The sequence below is a fragment of the Ranitomeya variabilis genome, chromosome 2, assembly GCF_051348905.1.
Source record: "Ranitomeya variabilis isolate aRanVar5 chromosome 2, aRanVar5.hap1, whole genome shotgun sequence".
NCBI lineage: Eukaryota > Metazoa > Chordata > Amphibia > Anura > Dendrobatidae > Ranitomeya > Ranitomeya variabilis.
The window spans coordinates 486,035,888-486,054,343 of NC_135233.1; the positions used below are offsets into that span (position 1 = coordinate 486,035,888).

Below are 18,456 nucleotides of genomic sequence, written 5' to 3' on the forward strand. Positions count from 1 at the left end.
GAACGGAAGTGTTTCCTCTAATGGCTTGAGGTAAACTCAATAAATTTACAAACAGGATGACACAGATTTAGAGTGGGAATCCTAGGAAACCTAACTTTTGTATCCATCAGAACCTCTTTATTAATAATCCCTTTCTTATACCACTTAATCAGAATAGATTGTAGCTGATCTGGGAAGAAGAATACTGGTTTAGAGGGTAACTTTAAATAAGTGTTCTTGTTCCTCAGCTAATGAAAGACTTCTTTCTCAATTTGTCAACTGGCCAGACCACAATGTTCCCTCTTTGTCAGCCACCTTAACACTTTCCTTGATAACCAGCCATGATAAAGCTGACAGCTGCTGGTTATTTATTTATAGCGCAGGTGCCGGCTGATGAATACTCCCATCAGCCATGACTGCTCTCGCTGTTATTAGCAGCAGCAGGTGTAGACTGATGGAAGTACTCGCTCATCAGCTGACGCCTCTGTGACTGAAGGTAAACTTGCTATGACACGTGAGACCTGCACCCCATCATCGCTGGTGTGACTGTCTCTGCCTTCAGATGTATAAGTAATCAAGAGGGAGTGAGCGATCAGCCGCAGCTCTGAGTTCACATTGATTACTTATACGTCCGAAGGCAGGGACAGTGACACGAGCGCTGATGAGGCACAAAGCTCACGTGTCACATTTTATCTTGCCTTGATTTTCTATTCAGGTAGTGCTTGTGGGACATCTTACCACACTCGGGTTACAATCTCTGTTCTTGAACTACTTCCAAAATGCACTCGTTTTTCCGTACTTCAGAAGATACTCACCTATTCAAGTTTTTGTGCTACTGAAAAGTGAATGAAATACAGATGACAAATCATCTTTTTTTTCATTTGAATAATCGGGCGATTTTTTTAAATGCTGGTGCAAAAAAGCCTCACCATCCAGTATAGGGTAAACAAGACAGCATAATGTCAAAGTGCACTTGCACCTTATGCAGACATTACACTGACTTGTTTACCCTATACCAGATGGTGAAAGGTCAGAGAGGCGCGACGCCTGCGCACTGCAGTACTTTGCTCTGCGCTCAACAGGGCAGACAAAGTACGCCTCCGCAGGAGCCGCAGCAGGAAGCAAAGAAGAGGATGACATCCTATGAAGATGGGAGGCCCCGGATCGGACCGCAACGCCCATCGGATCGGACCGCCTGCCCAGGTGAGTATAATCTTACCTCTTTTTCTCATCTTTCAGGATACACCAGGGCTTATCTACAGCATTACAGAATGCTGTAGATAAGCCACTGATGCCGGGGGGCTTAGCTCACCTTCAATTTTGGGGGTGACAGGTTCCCTTTAAAGGGTCGATATTGACTTTTAGGATTGTTGCATCAAATAGGTGGCGCTGGAGTTCTTGTCATCTTTCTTTCTGAAGATATTTGCATACTTGGTGAACAAAAACATTTATTAAACTGAGATTGAATGATCTTTCTAAAAGGAATCTTATATGTCCAGCTAGGAAAATTGAACACTAAAATATTGTATCTCTATTATCACTACTAAAAGTTCATATTATACTTTGGACTTTACCAAAGGCACAAAAACATTAGCAAACCTACGTGTTTCAGCATTATGTTTTAGTCATACCACAAGATGGACTTTTAATTGTGATAATAAAGACACAAGTTTTTTTGTCTTTTTGATTTTGCCCTCCGGACATTGGATCCGTTTTTCCCCTCAAGATTGCTCCAAATGCTGCTCTGACAAGTCCAAGCATTCAATTTATACAAGACTGTGATCTCTATTTACTAGTGATGATCAAGCAATAAACTGCTCGAGTGCTCAGTACTGGAATCAAGAAGGTCGGAACTGCTCATTTCAAGTACCTAGCATAATGTAAGTTAGTGAAGATCTCAAGCATTTTTCCGGGAGACCTGAACTCAACGGGAGAGGGAGAGGGAAAGATTATATTAAATTTGAGCATTTGCATGATTTACCATGAACTGAATTTTTTCACAGATCACAATAAGTCTGTTTATATACTGTTTGAAGGGATTGTCCGTCGTAGACTACAAGTCTGCAGTCACTCCGTGTGACTCCAGACCTGTGAAACCTCACCGTGTGCACAGCGTGTTGTGAGGGGGAACAGATAGGGGAGGGTGCGTGGAATTTACACACGTGGTCATGTGCCGACTCGATGGGAGAGGCCTCACTCGATGCAACTGTACTGAGCGAGGCCAGACACATCTAGTCAGAATTTGGCCGGAAATATGTAAATCTCATACTTGCAGTAACGTGACCGTTCACTCCTGGAAGCGGGCACCAGAGAATCCTTACAGTGTGCAGTGCATGCAATTTGAGCATTCACAAGTCTGCAATCACATAAAGTAACTGCAGACTTGTAGCCTAAGGATGGACAAACCCATTAAGCCTTCTATCGGAGACATATGTCTGCAGGTTTCTCGAGCCTCCAATGGAAAACTCCAACACCTCCCCAGACAAATCACGAGCAAACTCCTTACATGAACCTTGTGTTGGTGCCATAAAGCAGAATGCAGAACATCCTTAGCTGCTGTCTGCCACATGTACACTAATTATTGACTTTGCTCCATGTTTCATGGGTGTGTGTATTACGGCCATTGTTTATTGCAGGCAAGGGGAATTCTGTCTTTCGTCAATGGAAAACTGTAGTTATTAATTAATTCAACACCAGTAATAAGTCAGTTTTGCATGGCTCACCATAGGCATTACATTACTGAGGATGGTTGTTTAATGTGTTTATTTTCACATTTTTGTAAAAATGGTATAAAACGTTTTAGAAAAAAAATTGCATCAGAAAACAAGAAGTTTCTCTTAGTGAACGACATTATTTATCTTCAGTCCCACATCGGCTCGGCTCTGATTGTCATGCTGATGAACCGATGACCCCCGATCACGTGACGGTGGTAGCGGTGCACGTATTTCTGGCCCTGTGGCTGGAAGCGCAATTTAAATGCCGCTGTCAGAGTTTTATTGTGGCATGTAACTAGTTAATAGGCGTAGGTGGATCGCAATTCCACCTGCGCCTATTGCGGGCACATGTCAGTTGTTCAAAACAGCTGACATGTCACAGAAAAGATGTGGGCTCACTGCTGGAACCCACATCAAAGGGGGCGATACTGACATTGGCGTACTAATTTTCCGGTCAGTAAGGGGTTAAAAAAGTATGTCTGATTTCTTCCAGAAACAGTGCCACCTTTGTCTGCAGGACATGTATTACAGCTGAGCCTTATTGAAGTAAATGGAGCTGACCTGCAATACCAGACACAACCTGTGGAGAGGGGTGGTGCTGTTTCTACCACAATGCAAACCTATTTTTCTATCCCTGTAATATACATGTAATACATCCCACTGTGGGAACTGTCATGGCAGAGATAGCAGTTGCCACTCATATTTTCTCAAAACTAGTATGGTTTTAGTAACATGGTAGAAAAGTTATAATAACTAAGGAGAAACAAATCAAGTTCTGCAGTGACCGGGTGACTCTTTATTAATTACAGAATAATCAAAAAAGGTTGTAGACAGAAAATATTACAATTGCTATATAAGAATTTTTATTTTTATATAGCGCTAACATATTCCACAGCGTTTTACAATTTTGCACACATTATCATCGCTGTCCCCGATGGGGCTCACAATCTAGAATCCCTATCAGTAGGTCTTTGGAATGTGGGAGGAAACCGGAGAACCCGGAGGAAACCCACGCAAACACGGGGAGAACATACAAACTCCATGATGAGCGGACGTGCTCACCACTACTCGTTACTCGCCCGATTATCACTATGCTTGGTGTACTCGGCGAGCACCGAGTATTTCCGGGATTATTCGGCAGGAACTCGAGTCTCCGCCCTGCAATTCTGGTGCTCTTTAGAGCGCCAATGACAGTGCAGGGATTGTCAGCCATGCACTGTAATGCCGCAGCCATCTTTGTTGTGGTATTACAGTGATTGGCTGGCCGCACAGCGTCATCAGGTCTGTAAGAGACCTGGCGCCACCCTGCTCGCCGCATTCTGCTCCAGACTTGGCGAGTGTAGGGAGAGCTGCTGCTGAGATAGGGTCAGAATCATGCTTTTAATAGTTAGTGTAGGTCTGCATCTGTTCAGTCCACAACTCCTGAGAAACCAACAGTCCTTTTTAGGGCTAATTTGGTGGTCCAGAGATTGCAGCGCTAGGTAGGCAGGGGAGTCTATGTGCGCATATCCACATCAGTGCAAGGCCTGCAGGCACTGTATGAGTTCATAGCTCTCACTGCATACCTCCATAAGCTTCATTACTGTCTGCTGCTGCTTATTTAATACTGGATCGTGGCCCGATTCTAAAGCATCAGGTATTCTAGAATATGTATGTATGTATGTATGTATGTATGTATGTATGTATGTATGTATGTATGTACGTTGCGCTGTGAGTGGGGGTTAAATTCCTCGCCAATATCGCTGATTGGTCGCGGCCGGCCGCGACCAATCAGCGAAGCGTGATTGAAATCCCGTACCAATTTGCGGCCGGACTGCGTTTCGCTGATTGGTTGCGGTTGGCCGGGCACGACTAATCACCGAAGTGGTGTTTAAATCCTGCAGCAATATAGCTGATTGGTCGCGGCCGGCCGCGTAGTGTATAGCACAGCCCACATAGTATATAGCACAGCGATGTAATATATAGCAGCCACGTAGTATATAACACAGACAGCCACGTAGTATATAGCACAGCCACGTAGTATATAGCAGTCACATAGTATATAGCAGCCACGTAATATATAGCAGCCACGTAGTATGTAGCACAGCCACGTAGTATATAGCAGTCACATAGTATATAACACAGACAGCCACGTAGTATATAGCACAGCCAGCCACGTAGTTAGCACAGCCACATATACTACGTGGCTGTGCTATATACTATGTGGCTGTGCTATACTACGTGGCTGGCTGTGCTAAATACTACGTGGCTGGCTGTGTTATATACTACGTGGCTGTGCTATATACTACGTGGCTGTGCTATACACTACGTGGCTGTGCTATATACTACGTGGCTGTGCTATATACTATAGCACAGCCACGTAGTATATAGTACAGCCACGTAGTATATAGCAGCCACATAGTATATAGCACAGCCACGTAGTATATAGCAGTCACATAGTACATAGCAGCCACGTAGTATATAATGCAGCGCCCCAGAGTCCTGGTCGTTGCAGTACTGTCGCTCCGCCACTAAGGGGAGTGATGGTACGTCTGATGGCACTTAAGGAGTTCACCTGACCAGGTATCACAGTCACACATTACACTTAACACTCTGGCCACCAGGGGGAGCAAAGGATTCTATGTATTAGGCCACTCCTCACAATCTGGTAAAACTGGGGGCTGGATAGGAAGTTAGGCAGAAGCGGACTGGGTTTTGCCCAGGCAACAACTAGTGAGAGAAGAGGTTGCTTGGGAAGATTCAGGGGGGTCCCTGTCAGGGGTGGGATCCTGACAGAGGCCTAGCAAAAAGGACAGATCTTAAAGGAGCCGCACCTGCACTTCATTGCGGCGGTATCTTAAGAAAGGACAAGAAGCGAGGTGTATTGTGGAGAAGTGAGAAACAAGATCACAGCACAAAGGCGATAGAACCAGTAGGAGTCGTGCCCCGAGATCGGCAACATCCTACTGAGGCGCGTAGCCAGTGGCCGGAACACCGAGGAAGTATTGGGCTCTACGCATTTCTTCAAACCAACGGCAGGGCAGTTAATTATAGGTTGGCTGCCTCACCTAAATCACCTAATGAAGACAACGGAGGCAATTGTGGGAGAGGGGCGTCTCTAGGGTCCCTATAAAATAACTCCAGGCCTACCCCGTCATACGGGTGCGTCCTATCCATATCATCTGGGGGACGGAGAGAAAGAACAGAAACATACACAACAGTTGTGAGGACTATCCCATGGTGCTCAGCAAGGAAGTACTACAACACCCAGGCACTAGTAGGTAGGTACTAATTTCCACCTGCAAAGGGAACTCTGGATGTGCCTTCGGACCGGCCGATCTCAGCCAGCCCAGTTAACAGTGCTCTGGATTGCGGATGCGGAAGCCCTCAGTAAAGAGGTAAAGAGACTGCAACCATGTGTCCTTGTTATTTACTGCGACCTACACCACCACCTACACCTTTTATTAGGCGCCCCTTAGCAGGACCACGGACCGGGTCGGGCCACCGTGACATCCTCAGACCCGATAGACCCGGTACTGAGTACCCCGCCGTCCTGCGTTTGGGGGCCGCTCCATATAACACAGACAGCCACGTAGTTTATAATACAGCCAGCCACATAGTATATAGCACAGCCACGTAGTATATAGCAGTCACGTAGTATATAGCAGCCACGTAGTATATAGCACAGCAATGTAGTATATAGCAGCCACGTAGTATATAACAGCCCACGTAGTATATAATACAGCCCACGTAGTATATAGCACAGCCACGTTGTATATAGCAGACATGAAGTATATAACACAGCCCACGTAGTATATAACACAGGTCACGTAGTATACAGCAGTGTGGGCACCATATCCCTGTGAAAAAAAGAATTAAAATAAAAAACAGTTATATACTCACCTTCCGTCATCCACCGAAGCTGTCCCGCTCCTCGCGATGCGGCCGGCAGCTTCCGTTCCCAGTGATGCATTGCGAAATTACCCAGATGACGTAGCGGTCTTGCGAGACCGCTAAGTCATCTGGGTAATTTTGCAATGCATCTCTGGGAACGGAAGCTGCCGAGAGCATCGGGAGGAGCGGGAAAGCTGCGGAGGCGACGGAAGGTGAGAATATCATGATTTTTTATTTATTATTTTTAACATTATATATTTTTTTACTATTGATGCTGCATAGGCAGCATCAATAGCAAAAAGTTGGTCCGGGATGGGGCGACACACTGGCGCTGACTGGAGGGGAGTAGGGAGGGGGCACTGACTGGAGGAGAGTAGGGAGGGGCCAATTCGCGGCCGGGCTAAGCCTGTCGCTGAAATCAGCGACGCGGGAGTTCCGTTACAGACAGACAAACTGATGGAAGTACCCCTTAGATGATAGATTATAAGAGATATCTAGCTGCAGTTTTCTGTGCATTTTTTTACCCGATACCTACTTCTTTTAGTCTAAAGCAATCCACAGCCCCCTTATTTTAACATTTACTCGCTTGTTCACGCTGCCTACTACAGCCAGGTTATTGAAATCTAAGAATGTGCAAATCTATTGAGTGTGCCTAAAATCTTTTTTTTTTTTTTTTTTTTTTTTTGTGTCATATGCTCATAGCCAACTTGTTGACACAATTTAGTTGTGCCCCCCAAAAAATCAAGGCCACATTGAGATTAATCTATTATCTGAGGCTGACGGATGGTGTATCGGTGGTGGAAAAATCGTAGCTTCGCAGGCATAAGTTTCATAGTTCTGTCTGCTAGCATTGTTGTACTCATTTTTAATTTTGTGCCAAATTTCACATACAAGAGAAAAAAAATTAGACAGTCTGTTATCTGTGGCTGCGGCCTGGTGTATCGGTGGTGGAAAAAATTGTAGGTTCGCAGGCATATGTATCATAGTTCTATGTGCTAGCCTTGGTCTCTTTTTTTAAAATAAAAATTACTAAGAAAATTTTTTTTTATACAGTCTCATGTCAGGCTGTGGCCTGGTGTATCTGTGTTTGAAAAGTCGTAGCTTCACAAGCAAAAGTTCTATAGTTCTGTCTGCTAGTCTTGTTCCACTCTTTAAATAACAAAAAAAAATGTATACAGTCTGTTATGTCAGGCTGAGGTCTGTTGTATCTGTGGTGGAAAAATCGTAACTTTGAAGGCATACTGATCAGATATAATTTTGCTCCAAGTAAATACATTTGTGTTGAGCTTTTGAAATAGTGCAGTATTCCATTTAAAATGGGCAAGGCAAGAGTCAAGTCCATGGGGAAATGGACGTGATGCTGATGGTGCATGCAGAGGACGAGGCCGTGGCCAAGCTGAAAGTGGGCCACAGCAAAGACCCACATCTTCTCACTCGACCTTCCTGTCCAAGTTTCTAGGGGATCGTAGCACACCACTATTGAAGCCAGAGCAGTGTGAAACGATTGTTGGTTGGATAGCGGATAATGCTTCCAGTCACTTAGCCACCACCACCACCCCCATGTCTTCCACACGGTCAAGTCTGAGTAGCCGTGAGTGTGGAACAGATATTCCTCACCCTGATCCTCCTTCCTCCCACCATGCCGATTGCCCTGAGACAACTGATCCCACACTTGGACACTCCGAAGAGCTGTTCAGTTTTCCCTTTCAAGATTCTGGACTCTCGGCCGGTCAACTTAAAGTGGGACCAGATGAGATTGCATGTAGCGATTAAAGAGAATGCATTACAGGCAGAGCACGAGGACATGGACCAAGGAACCATACAGGGGGATTACACTCAGCCCAGCCTCATGTCTTCCCAACGTGGATTGATAGGCAATGAGGAGGAGGAGGAAGTACAGGAGCTACTTTCATGTGCTATAGACTGTACTACAAGCAGAGCTGTCATACCGTCTGTTCAGCGTGGATGGCCTGAGGACAGGGAGGAGGAGGATGAGGAGGACAGCATGGTCAGTCTTCCTGTTAGTGAGGACACGGAAGTTTTTCCTGTTAGTCAGGAAAATGGCCGCCGCGATATCCATCTGCGCACGCGCGGCATCCCGCGGCCATTTTCCTGAAGCCGCGGCCAGCAGAGCGCCGCTTCTGCGCACGCGCGGCCAAAGGAAGATGGCCGCGCCCACCGATCACCAATGCAATAACGAACACCGCGCTATTTTAAATCCCCTGGAAGAGGATTCCGGACTTTGGGCATGCGCACACCACTACGCCACCAACGGAAAACTACGCCAAATCTGGGTGAAGACACCACGCCCATGTGACCTGACCAGCCTGATTGACAGGCGAAAACGGAGACTTTGCAAAGTTATTTCGGCAACTTAGGTGGGTAATAAACGCATAACACACACACTAATGTAACGCCCACCTCTGCCCCTATTTAACGCTATTTTTATCCCATCTTCCAAAAACGTGGTGACAGGTTCCCTTTAACTTTTTTTTTTTTTGTTTACAAACATTTTACTCCAGAACCAATTTTTTTTATTTTCACAAGTGTAAAAAGCAAAAATTAACCACAAAAGTTGTTATGCAATTTCTCCTGAATACGGCGATACCCCATATGTGGGGGTAAACCAATGTTTGGGCGCACGGCAGAGCTCGGAAGGGAAGGAGCGCCGTTTAACTTTTTCAATGCAGAATTGGCTGGAATTGAGATCGGACGCCATGCCGCGTTTGGAGAGCCCCTGATGTGCCTAAACAGTGGAAACCCCCCACAAGAGACCCCATTTTGGAAAGTAGACCCCATAGGGAACTTATCTAGATGTGTGGTGGACACTTTGAACCCCCAAGTGCTTCACAGAAGTTTATAACGCAGAGCCGTGAAAATAAAAAAAAATCTTTGTTTTCCTCAAAAATGATATTTTTAGCCCACGATTTTTTATTTTCACAAGGGTAACAGGAGAAATTGGACCCCAAATGTTTTTGTCCAGTTTGTCCTGAATACGCCGATATCCCATATGTGGGGGGGACCACTGTTTGGGTACCCATCAAGGCTCAGAGGGAAGTAGTGACGTTTTAAAATGCAGACTTTGATAGAATGGTGTGCGGGCGTCATGTTGCATTTGCAGAGCTCCTGATGTGCCTAAACAGTAGAAACCCCCCACAAGTGACCCCATTTTTAAAACTAGACCCCCCACGAAGCTTATCCAGATGTGTGGTGAGCACTATGAACCCCCAAGTTCTTCACAGAAGTTTATAACGTAGAGCCGTGAAAATAAAAAATTATATTTTTTTCCACAAAAATGATTTTTTTAGCCCACAATTTTTTGTTTTCCCAAGGGTAACAGGAGAAATTGGACCCCAAAAGTTGTCCAATTTGTCCTGAGTACTCTGATGCCCCATATGTGGGGGTAAACCACTGTTTGGGCGCACGGCAGAGCTCAGAAGGGAAGGAGCACCATTTGACTTTTTGAACGCAACATTTGCTGGAATTAATGGTGGTGCCATGTCGCGTTTTGAGACCCCCTGATGTACCTGAAGAGTGGAAACCACCCAATTCTAACTCCAACCCTAACCACAACACACCCCTAACCCTAATCCCAACCCTAACCACAAACCTAACCCTATCCCAACTCTAACCATAATCTCAACCCTATCCCTAATCCAAACCCTAATCCTAACTTTAGCCCAACTCTAACCCTAATGGGAAAATTGAAATAAATACATTTTCTATACTTTATTTTTCCCTAATTAAGGGGGTGATAAGGGGGGGTTTATTTACTATTTTTTTTTATTTTGATCAGTGTGATAGGATCTATCACAGTGACCAAATGAACCAATAGGAAAAATCTTCCTATTGTTTCCGGGTACCGGCCGGCAGATCTCGGAGGGCGCACTGCGCATGCACCCGCCGTTTTCTTACCAGAAGAAGACACCAGCGGCCGTGGAGGAAAGCAGGAGGATCCAGGGTAACAAATAACCCACAATGAGATGACACTTAAGACCACTTGGAACTTTCTGGTCCCTTGCAATCCTGACAACGCCATCTCCACGTGCGCCCTCCTTGTGTTGGTGCTGGTGATGTTCAACCTTCTTCTCATGGGGATGATTTTTCTCATTGGTTCCATCATGTTTTTTTTTTGTTTTTTTTTATAGGCGAAGAGGATGCAGAATTGTGTGGCCTGAAATCTTATCCATGAGACGGGCCGGTGTTGCCAAGACAGATATTTTGCTTCAATAAAGATTCAGCAGAAAATAACTGGCCTGGTTACTGTGTAAACATGGATCATCCCTACTGGTGTCTCTAGGGGGGTTGACACTTGGGGGCCGGGAACTGTTAATGTATGATTGGTGAGGACGTGGTGCAGATGTGGAGTTTTTCCATGAGTGGGCGGTGGGACTGTGGAAGGTTCGAGGGGTGGAGGCGGTGCTGGGGTGGAGCCTGGGTGGAGTCTCAAGGGGGCCACAAAATTTTTGCCAGTATGGGGCCCTGAAAGTCTTAGTGGCAGCCCTGCCTGTGTATACTCCTGCCTGTAAATCTGGCAGGTGCCATCATCAATGCCAGTTGTCTAGATTATTTTTTATTGGACTCGATAGGAAACGTGACACAAATAGAATACATGACATTTTATAGAATTCATATAATACTACAATGAAAAATGTTTGAATACAAATAATGTTACATATACACAAAACCAGTATTAGGCTAGATTCACACCTCCTTACGTTACCATCCAACAGAAAGGGGATGATTTTCTTTCTCAGGTGTCATCCTAGTTATTCCATTTTTTCTCTTTTCACTGAAGGTGTACTCACTTCCAAGCCAATAAAAAAAAAACTTTGGAAAGTCACATGTTTTATTCAAGCTTATCATTAAGCAACAGATCAGTAATCTAACAGATCTCCATAGACTTGAATGGCCAAATTGTGACTGCATATTGGATTAGAATTGGACCTACTGTGAGTCTCATGGGTCTCTCTGTAGGAGCTGTAATTTTAGTGGATGTGTGAATAGATCTATTCTACTTTTTGGATAGGAGTGTTTTCCAATCAGACAGCACTCGGACATGTCACAAGGATGTGTGAATGCAGCCTGGCTGTCTTTTCATTATTTACTCATTGGGTGACTGCCGGCATAATTACACAAATCGATAATTGCTGGACAAGCTTTCTAACATACGCTCAATCTTGATTATCGGACATTCTAAACAGCTGTATTGTGCCAATAACTTTTCATCACTAAAAATGACAAATAATTCTTACAAATGTGTGGTATTTTATAATTTGTCTTAAGGCCCCGTCTCACTTAGCGACGCTAAAGCGATCCCGACAACGATACGACCTGTCAGGGATCGTTGCTGCGTCGCTATGTGGTCGCTGGTGAGATGTCAAACAGTGAGATCTTCCAACGATCGCAGCTGCGATCTCACTGTTTGACATCTCACCAGCGACCTGTGGCGACCTGTACAACGATGTCACATGGGAGCTATTATGACGATTCAGTGTCTGAGTCGTCAACGAGGTCGTTGGTAAGGTGTCAAACACAGCGATGTGTGCTACCCAGCGGGACCTCAACGATCAAAAAAAGGTCCAGGCCATTCTGACACGACCAGCGATCTCACAGCAGGGGCCGGGTCGCTGGTACGTGTCACACATAGCGAGATCGCTACTGAGGTCGCTGTTGCGTCACAAAACTTGTGACTCAGCAGCGATCTCGCTAGCGATCTCGCTTAGTGAGACGGGGGCTTTAGGCTGTAGTCACACTATTAGTATTCGGCCAGTATTTTACATCAGTATTTGGAAGCCAAGACCAGGTGAGGAACAATCAGAGGAAAAGTATAACAGAAACATATGCCCCACTTCTGGATTTATCACCCACTCCTGGTTTTGGCTTACAAATACTGATGAGAAATACTGACCAAATACTGATAATGTGACGGCAGCCTTAGACTCACAATAGCTGTCAAAGTATGTACAGAAAGGTGCATGCCATGTACAGTACTTTATTTACTGGCATATTACTTTTGTTAGTAAGCCTCCCCCTGTGCGACAGGAAGACAGTTCACCCGGTTTTATCACGGATTGCAAGAGTTTCATGTTTTTAACAAACTTCAGCTGCAAAAGTTTGTGTTTCCAGTACGTGTGGTGTCCGTTTTTTTTTAATCACAGATACATCATGTACCCATTATAACCTATGCTGCTGTCAACATGTCACTGTTTTTACACGGACCAAGTGTCCATGCAAACCAAATGGAGACATGTCCATTTTTTTCCGGCAGCACGGATGACAAGGGCCAATGCGAGTCTATGGATCCGTGAAAAACAACTACTGCACATGGATGGCATCAGTGTACAGTCTGTGTGTCATCCATGCTAAACATGGCAATGTATAAGAGAAGCTTAGTCATTTCTTTCTTTATCCGTACCGGAATACACTCATGACATTGATGGTAGAAGTGGACACACCGATCGTACACTGATGATACCCACTTCAGTTTTTCATGTACGGATGTGTGAAGGAGGTCTAAAGGCTCATTCAGACACCAGTTTATTCTCACACAGTTTCTAGCCATGTTTTTTATAGACAGTTTTCTTGTAAGCTTAGTGGTCCACACAAAATCACAGAGATCTGTCCCATATAGATCAGACTCTCCAATCAAACTTGTCAATGTAAATCTACAGGTCTGTGGAAAAAAAAAAAAATCGAATTGCACTCTGAATCAGTAAGCAGGTAGCGAGATACAGTGACGGACAGGAGGCAGAGCAAGGGTTAACAGGTTTATTTACAGGGGATTACTTCACGCAGGGAGATAGAGGGTTAAACAAGGAAAACAAGGGTACAATGAACATAGGAGAGTCCAAGAATAAGAATGACGGCTCAGGTAACAACAGTTCCTGTGACGACGTTGTGTCAGAAGCTCCGCAGACTATAACTTCTACTGAGGACTCAATGGCGCCAACGACTGGCACGGAGCTTTACTAATGGGGTTCAGCAAACAGAAATACCTCGTCTTCTGGTGACAGTGGTCAGTCTCCGGTACCTTCCACTGCCATATACTGTAGTGGCTGCTTAATGGTGAGGGCCATAGTCCTGTACAAGCCCAGCGTGGCTCTGCTAACATATGCTGGCGAAGTCAGGTCACAAGTCTCTGGGCCAACATTCACTAGTACGGTGGCGAAGTAAATAACGGTCACGCTCCCGGTCTCTTTCAGGCGGCACGCTCACGGTACTCACAATCCTGAAACATCTAGCACCTGGCTTTATAATGGTCACCGGGCACACACTGCCCGTCTCTCTCTGGTCCCCGCTGTTGACGGGGGGCGACAGCGGTCGCTTGTCTGTTGGTTCTGATGCTCCCCAGACGGAGCACCCCTCTCTCTGGCTGCTGCAGCACCCGGCTTGGCTCTGCTCCGCACGGCTCTGGTCTGCAGGTGACTGGGGCTCCTTCTATAGCGCCGGATGACACGCTGATACTCTCTGATGAGGGAAGCAGAACGTGCCGCTCACCGTTTTGCGCGCTGCTCCTTACGCTGCCCTCCTCACTGCTGTGATCCGGCGCCTAACTGACTTGCTTTGCGCGCTTTTTCTTTTTATGTCTCCGTCGCTATGCGCCTTTTTTTGGCTTCACCCACCCTCCTGGGTTCAAGGGTTGGACCGGCTCCCTCAGGCTTACCCCTGGCAACCGGGGAAAGTCCGTCTTTCTTAAGCCTTTCCCCAGAAACAGAGGATGCAGCTCCTTCAGTTCCGGACCTGGCACACAGGTACCCGCGATCTCGTCGGCCCCCTTACATTACCATCCATGTGCTGTCCGAATTTCACAAACGGTTTGTTATGAGAAGCTTGAGAAACTGATGGTAAAAACTAACCCACCAAACTCTAAAAAAACTCAGGCCATGTTTTTACTTAAAAAATCTGCAATATCAAAAGCACACCAAAAGCTCATCGTAGGAACGTAGTGAAAGGAGATAAATCACTGATGTCTCAATGTCTCAATAAGTCCTTAGATTGTACGTAAATCTTACTGTTTTTTTTCTGCTGACTTTTATATGTTTTCTTCAGGTGTCTGCACCAAAATATGTAATACAAATCTATGATTATTGCGATTTTGCTGCATTTTTTGTGCGTTTTCCCCTTTTTAGTTCGTATTTAAAGCAGTGTTTTTATTACTATCATGTAAAGTTTGAAACGTGCAGAAAATAAACTGCATGGTCAAATCCCATTAATGCACTTTGGTTTCTTGAATCCAACATCCGCAGCGCAGAGTACCACCCCTATTCTCCTACTACTTGCCCCCATCACATATGCCAAACTCTGTCCGCGCAAAATCTGACCAGCAGGATGAGGATATTTGGCCTGCGACACCAGGCTGGTCCCCTGCCCCGGCATTACACTTTCAACTATATCGGAATCCTGGATGCCGATACAGTTGAAAGCAGACGCTCCTTTCACCCATCATTCCCTCTCTGCGTCTGACATATTAGCGCAGTGGGTGCAATGACGTCATTACAATATGCCTGCTGTACCGATATGTGCAGAGGATCTGAAGACACCATGAAAATACCCGAGTCATGGGGGAACAGGCAGAAGTGGGTATTAATTTTTTTTTTTAATGGGCCTATTAAACTGTATGGAGCGCTATGTGGGGCCCATTATACCGCATGGAGCACTATGTTGGTCCCATTATACCGCATGGAGCACTATGTGTGGCCCATTATACCACTTGAAGCACTTGTGAAGCCCATTATACCGCATGGAGCACTATGTGGGGCCCATTATACCGCATGGAGCACTATGTGGGGCCCATTATACCGCATGGATCACTATGTGGGGCCATTATACTGTATGGAGCACTATGTGGTGGCCATTATACTGTATGGAGCAATTTTTGTGGCCATTATACTATGGGGATTACAGTTGGAGAATCATGCTGTGATGGGGTCACTATTCTTTGTCAGGGGGGGATTGAGAGAGAGGGTACAGTAGGATCCTCATATCATGTGGACGGTACTGTGGAGGAATCATACTGTGTTTGGGAGGCGCTTTTGTTTACATTATACTTTGTTATCTGTATTATTCAAGGTTTTTTATCCTTTGTTAGTACATTTTTAAATTAGGCCATTGGGTCATTCGCTTTTTACTGCCCTTACATAACATGTTATATTATTCCAATATTTTATTCTAAGATCTATTAATTAAAATGGACTTTGTTCGTGGGACAACCCCATTAAGTTTGTTTCCTTATGAAAAAGTTAATCATTATATTTGATAAGAGAAAACCTCAATTGCAGACATTGTTTTACTTAAAAAAAAAAAAAAAATCAAGCTTGGAACTTTATCCAAGCTTTTAATTTTGGCCCTCTGTGTATTTGAGTTGGACATCCCTGCTCCATATGATGGCATCCCCTGGCTTGAGGGTGTTGTAGCAGCTGATATGCTTTGATTCCTCAGTTGTGGGTTCCTTCTCCCTCACCTAGATTTTCCTCCATAGGATAAGACCCTATTTTGCTTGGTGACCCCTTTTCTCCTATCCGTGAACAACACGTAAATAGTATGTATGCAGAAAATAGACGTCTGGCTGAGACCTAATGCTAGTAGTAGCTTGGAAAATTTTTATCATTTTTTTTCCATACAAGAAAAAAGGTATGACACAGAGTCAACAAAGAGTGATCAAAACATATAGTAAATAGGTCTAACCTAATACGCCTTACTATTGTCAGGAGCACTCACGATAGTAAGTCTTCCCTGCTGTATGTGAAACCTCCCTTAATTCTCCTGTTTTTGAATCCCCCACTTGCTTTGGCTGAAATCTGACTGCATCAAAAGTGCAGTGTGAGAACACGGTCCTGTTCTAAGTATATTTAATTATAAAGTTTATGGTTAGCAGAAGTTTTACCTTCTAGCAACTTGTCAAATACAACCTACGATAGGTCTTATTCAGATGGACGTGTCCTGTGTTTTTCATGGCTATAACACCTGCCCATTATAGTCCTCAAGAAAATTAAATGAACGGAAACCTCTCGGATGAAAAGTTATTTTTCTTGTACACAAAAAAGGGACATCTGAATAAGGCCTAAGAAAAATAGGTATTCTTTGCATCAGCTCTTACCTGCATCTTGCTGTGTCAGGTGTCCTACGTCCGTGGAACTCCTTCAGGAAATGTTGTCTTCTCCTGAGGATCAGAATGAAGTCCAGCTCCCGGCGAACTATATGTACGAACGGTCATCCCCTTCGTACATGTCTGTAGTCTGTAGATACCAAGTGACTACACTAAATGTCACCATACTGATTGGGTTTCTGGTCCGTAGGAGTATGAAGTCCTTGGCGTGCACCAAGGGACAGGTCACTATTATTGATTGGAGACCTACAGACACTTGTAATAAGAATTTGCAAATCCTCTGAGTTCAGTTGAATGTCAGATATGCGCCCAATTCCATGAGAGCCCAGTTCCCCTCTCCAGGTGAGTCTGGTATGAAATCTGTCTCTGGAGAGAGCTGACTTCCGTGATCGTTGTTTCTCCTCCCTGCCTGCCTGGGGCTGTAGGTGGAGGAGACATAGGTGTCTGAAGGAACAGAAATGCACAGGGGACACTCCCAGAGTCTCAGGACACTGATATGTATCGCCTCCTATTTCAGCATTAACAGTTGTCAGGCCACTCGTACCTCCACGCTAACCCAACTTTCAAGTCAGACAGTTGTATGTTACATTTTTGATATTGCAGCTTTTCTTCAGTATTTCTGCACTTGATAGATAAATCATGTTACTTGCGTTTTTTTAAATTAATTTTTATTAAATTTTTTACACTTTTGTCGTCTCTCGTGTTTTAACCCCTTAACGTCCAATCACAGATATATCTGACATTGGACGCCTCCCCCTGTTTGGTGCTGGCTCCGGCGATGATCCCGCACCTTTTCCAGCACTTGACAGCTCATTTGATCAGCTGTAATGTGCCCCTAACAGCCTCGGGTGGACTCACCATCTACCCACGGCTGTTAACATGTTAAATGCCGCTGTCAAACTCTGACAGCGGCATTTAATATGCACGCGCCGGAAGCGTATCATTAGCCCCGCCCTTCGGCGCCCATGTCGCATGACCACGGGTCGCCAATGGGTTGGCATGACAACCCAGGGTCTGCATAGTCAGAGCTCATAGGAAGTGAGCATTTTTGCTACATAGAGGAGGGCTGCAGCCATTCGCCCCATTCACCCCTGGTCCTTAAGGGGTTAAATAAAGCTGCTTTGTTTTTGATACTTTTTGTATTTGACATAGACAACTTTATTGATATAGTCATATGCAAATAACATGATTTTTTAGTGTGTTTCCGCAGCTGAAACTCACTAAAAACACATATGCATTTTTGCAAGCAGATTTTCCGCATCTAATGCAATTCTATTGGGAAAATCTGCACATAATGCTCAGTGTATCCACAAGAGAAAATGAAACAGGCACTGCAGGGCAGTTTACGCTGCATAAGAAATAAAGCACAGGGGCATGAGATGTCTATAAATCCCATCCACTTTGCATTACACTGAAACAATAAGGCTGTGTGCCACGACGAGTCTTTGATAAGGTTTTGAAAATCCGTATTTTGCTGTCAAAAACACGGCGTCTTGCAGTTCTAGCAAAGTGGATGGAATTTATAGAAATCTGACAACCACAGCGTAAACTGATCTGCGGAGGGTGTTTCAAATCCATAACATGTCAATTTCTCTTACTGGTATGTGACGTTTTATGTGCATATTTTCCTCGTAGACTTGCATCAGATCTGGAAAAACCAAAGGTAAAAGCTTTCATTAATTTTTAGTGCATTTTTGCTGCAGAAATTTAAAAAAAAGCATGTAATCCCCACATAATTGTATCAATAAAGTTTTGTCAAAGCCAAATAACAGGATAAATAAA

General features: G+C 44.7%; 1 protein-coding gene across 2 annotated transcripts in view; it reads right to left on the reverse strand.

The window, feature by feature from the left end:
- The window catches only part of ANO9 (anoctamin 9), a 112,166-nt gene extending 94,883 nt beyond the window's left edge, over positions 1-17,283 (reverse strand). The window contains exon 1 of one of the 2 annotated variants that reach the window (XM_077287862.1): positions 16,666-17,283. In XM_077287862.1, the coding sequence (XP_077143977.1) occupies positions 16,666-16,671 (6 nt within the window). In that variant the 5' untranslated portion in view covers positions 16,672-17,283. The remainder of the gene's footprint in view (positions 1-16,665) is intronic. The other variant, XM_077287861.1, reaches the window with a different exon arrangement.
- Between the last annotated feature and the right edge of the window lie 1,173 nt (positions 17,284-18,456).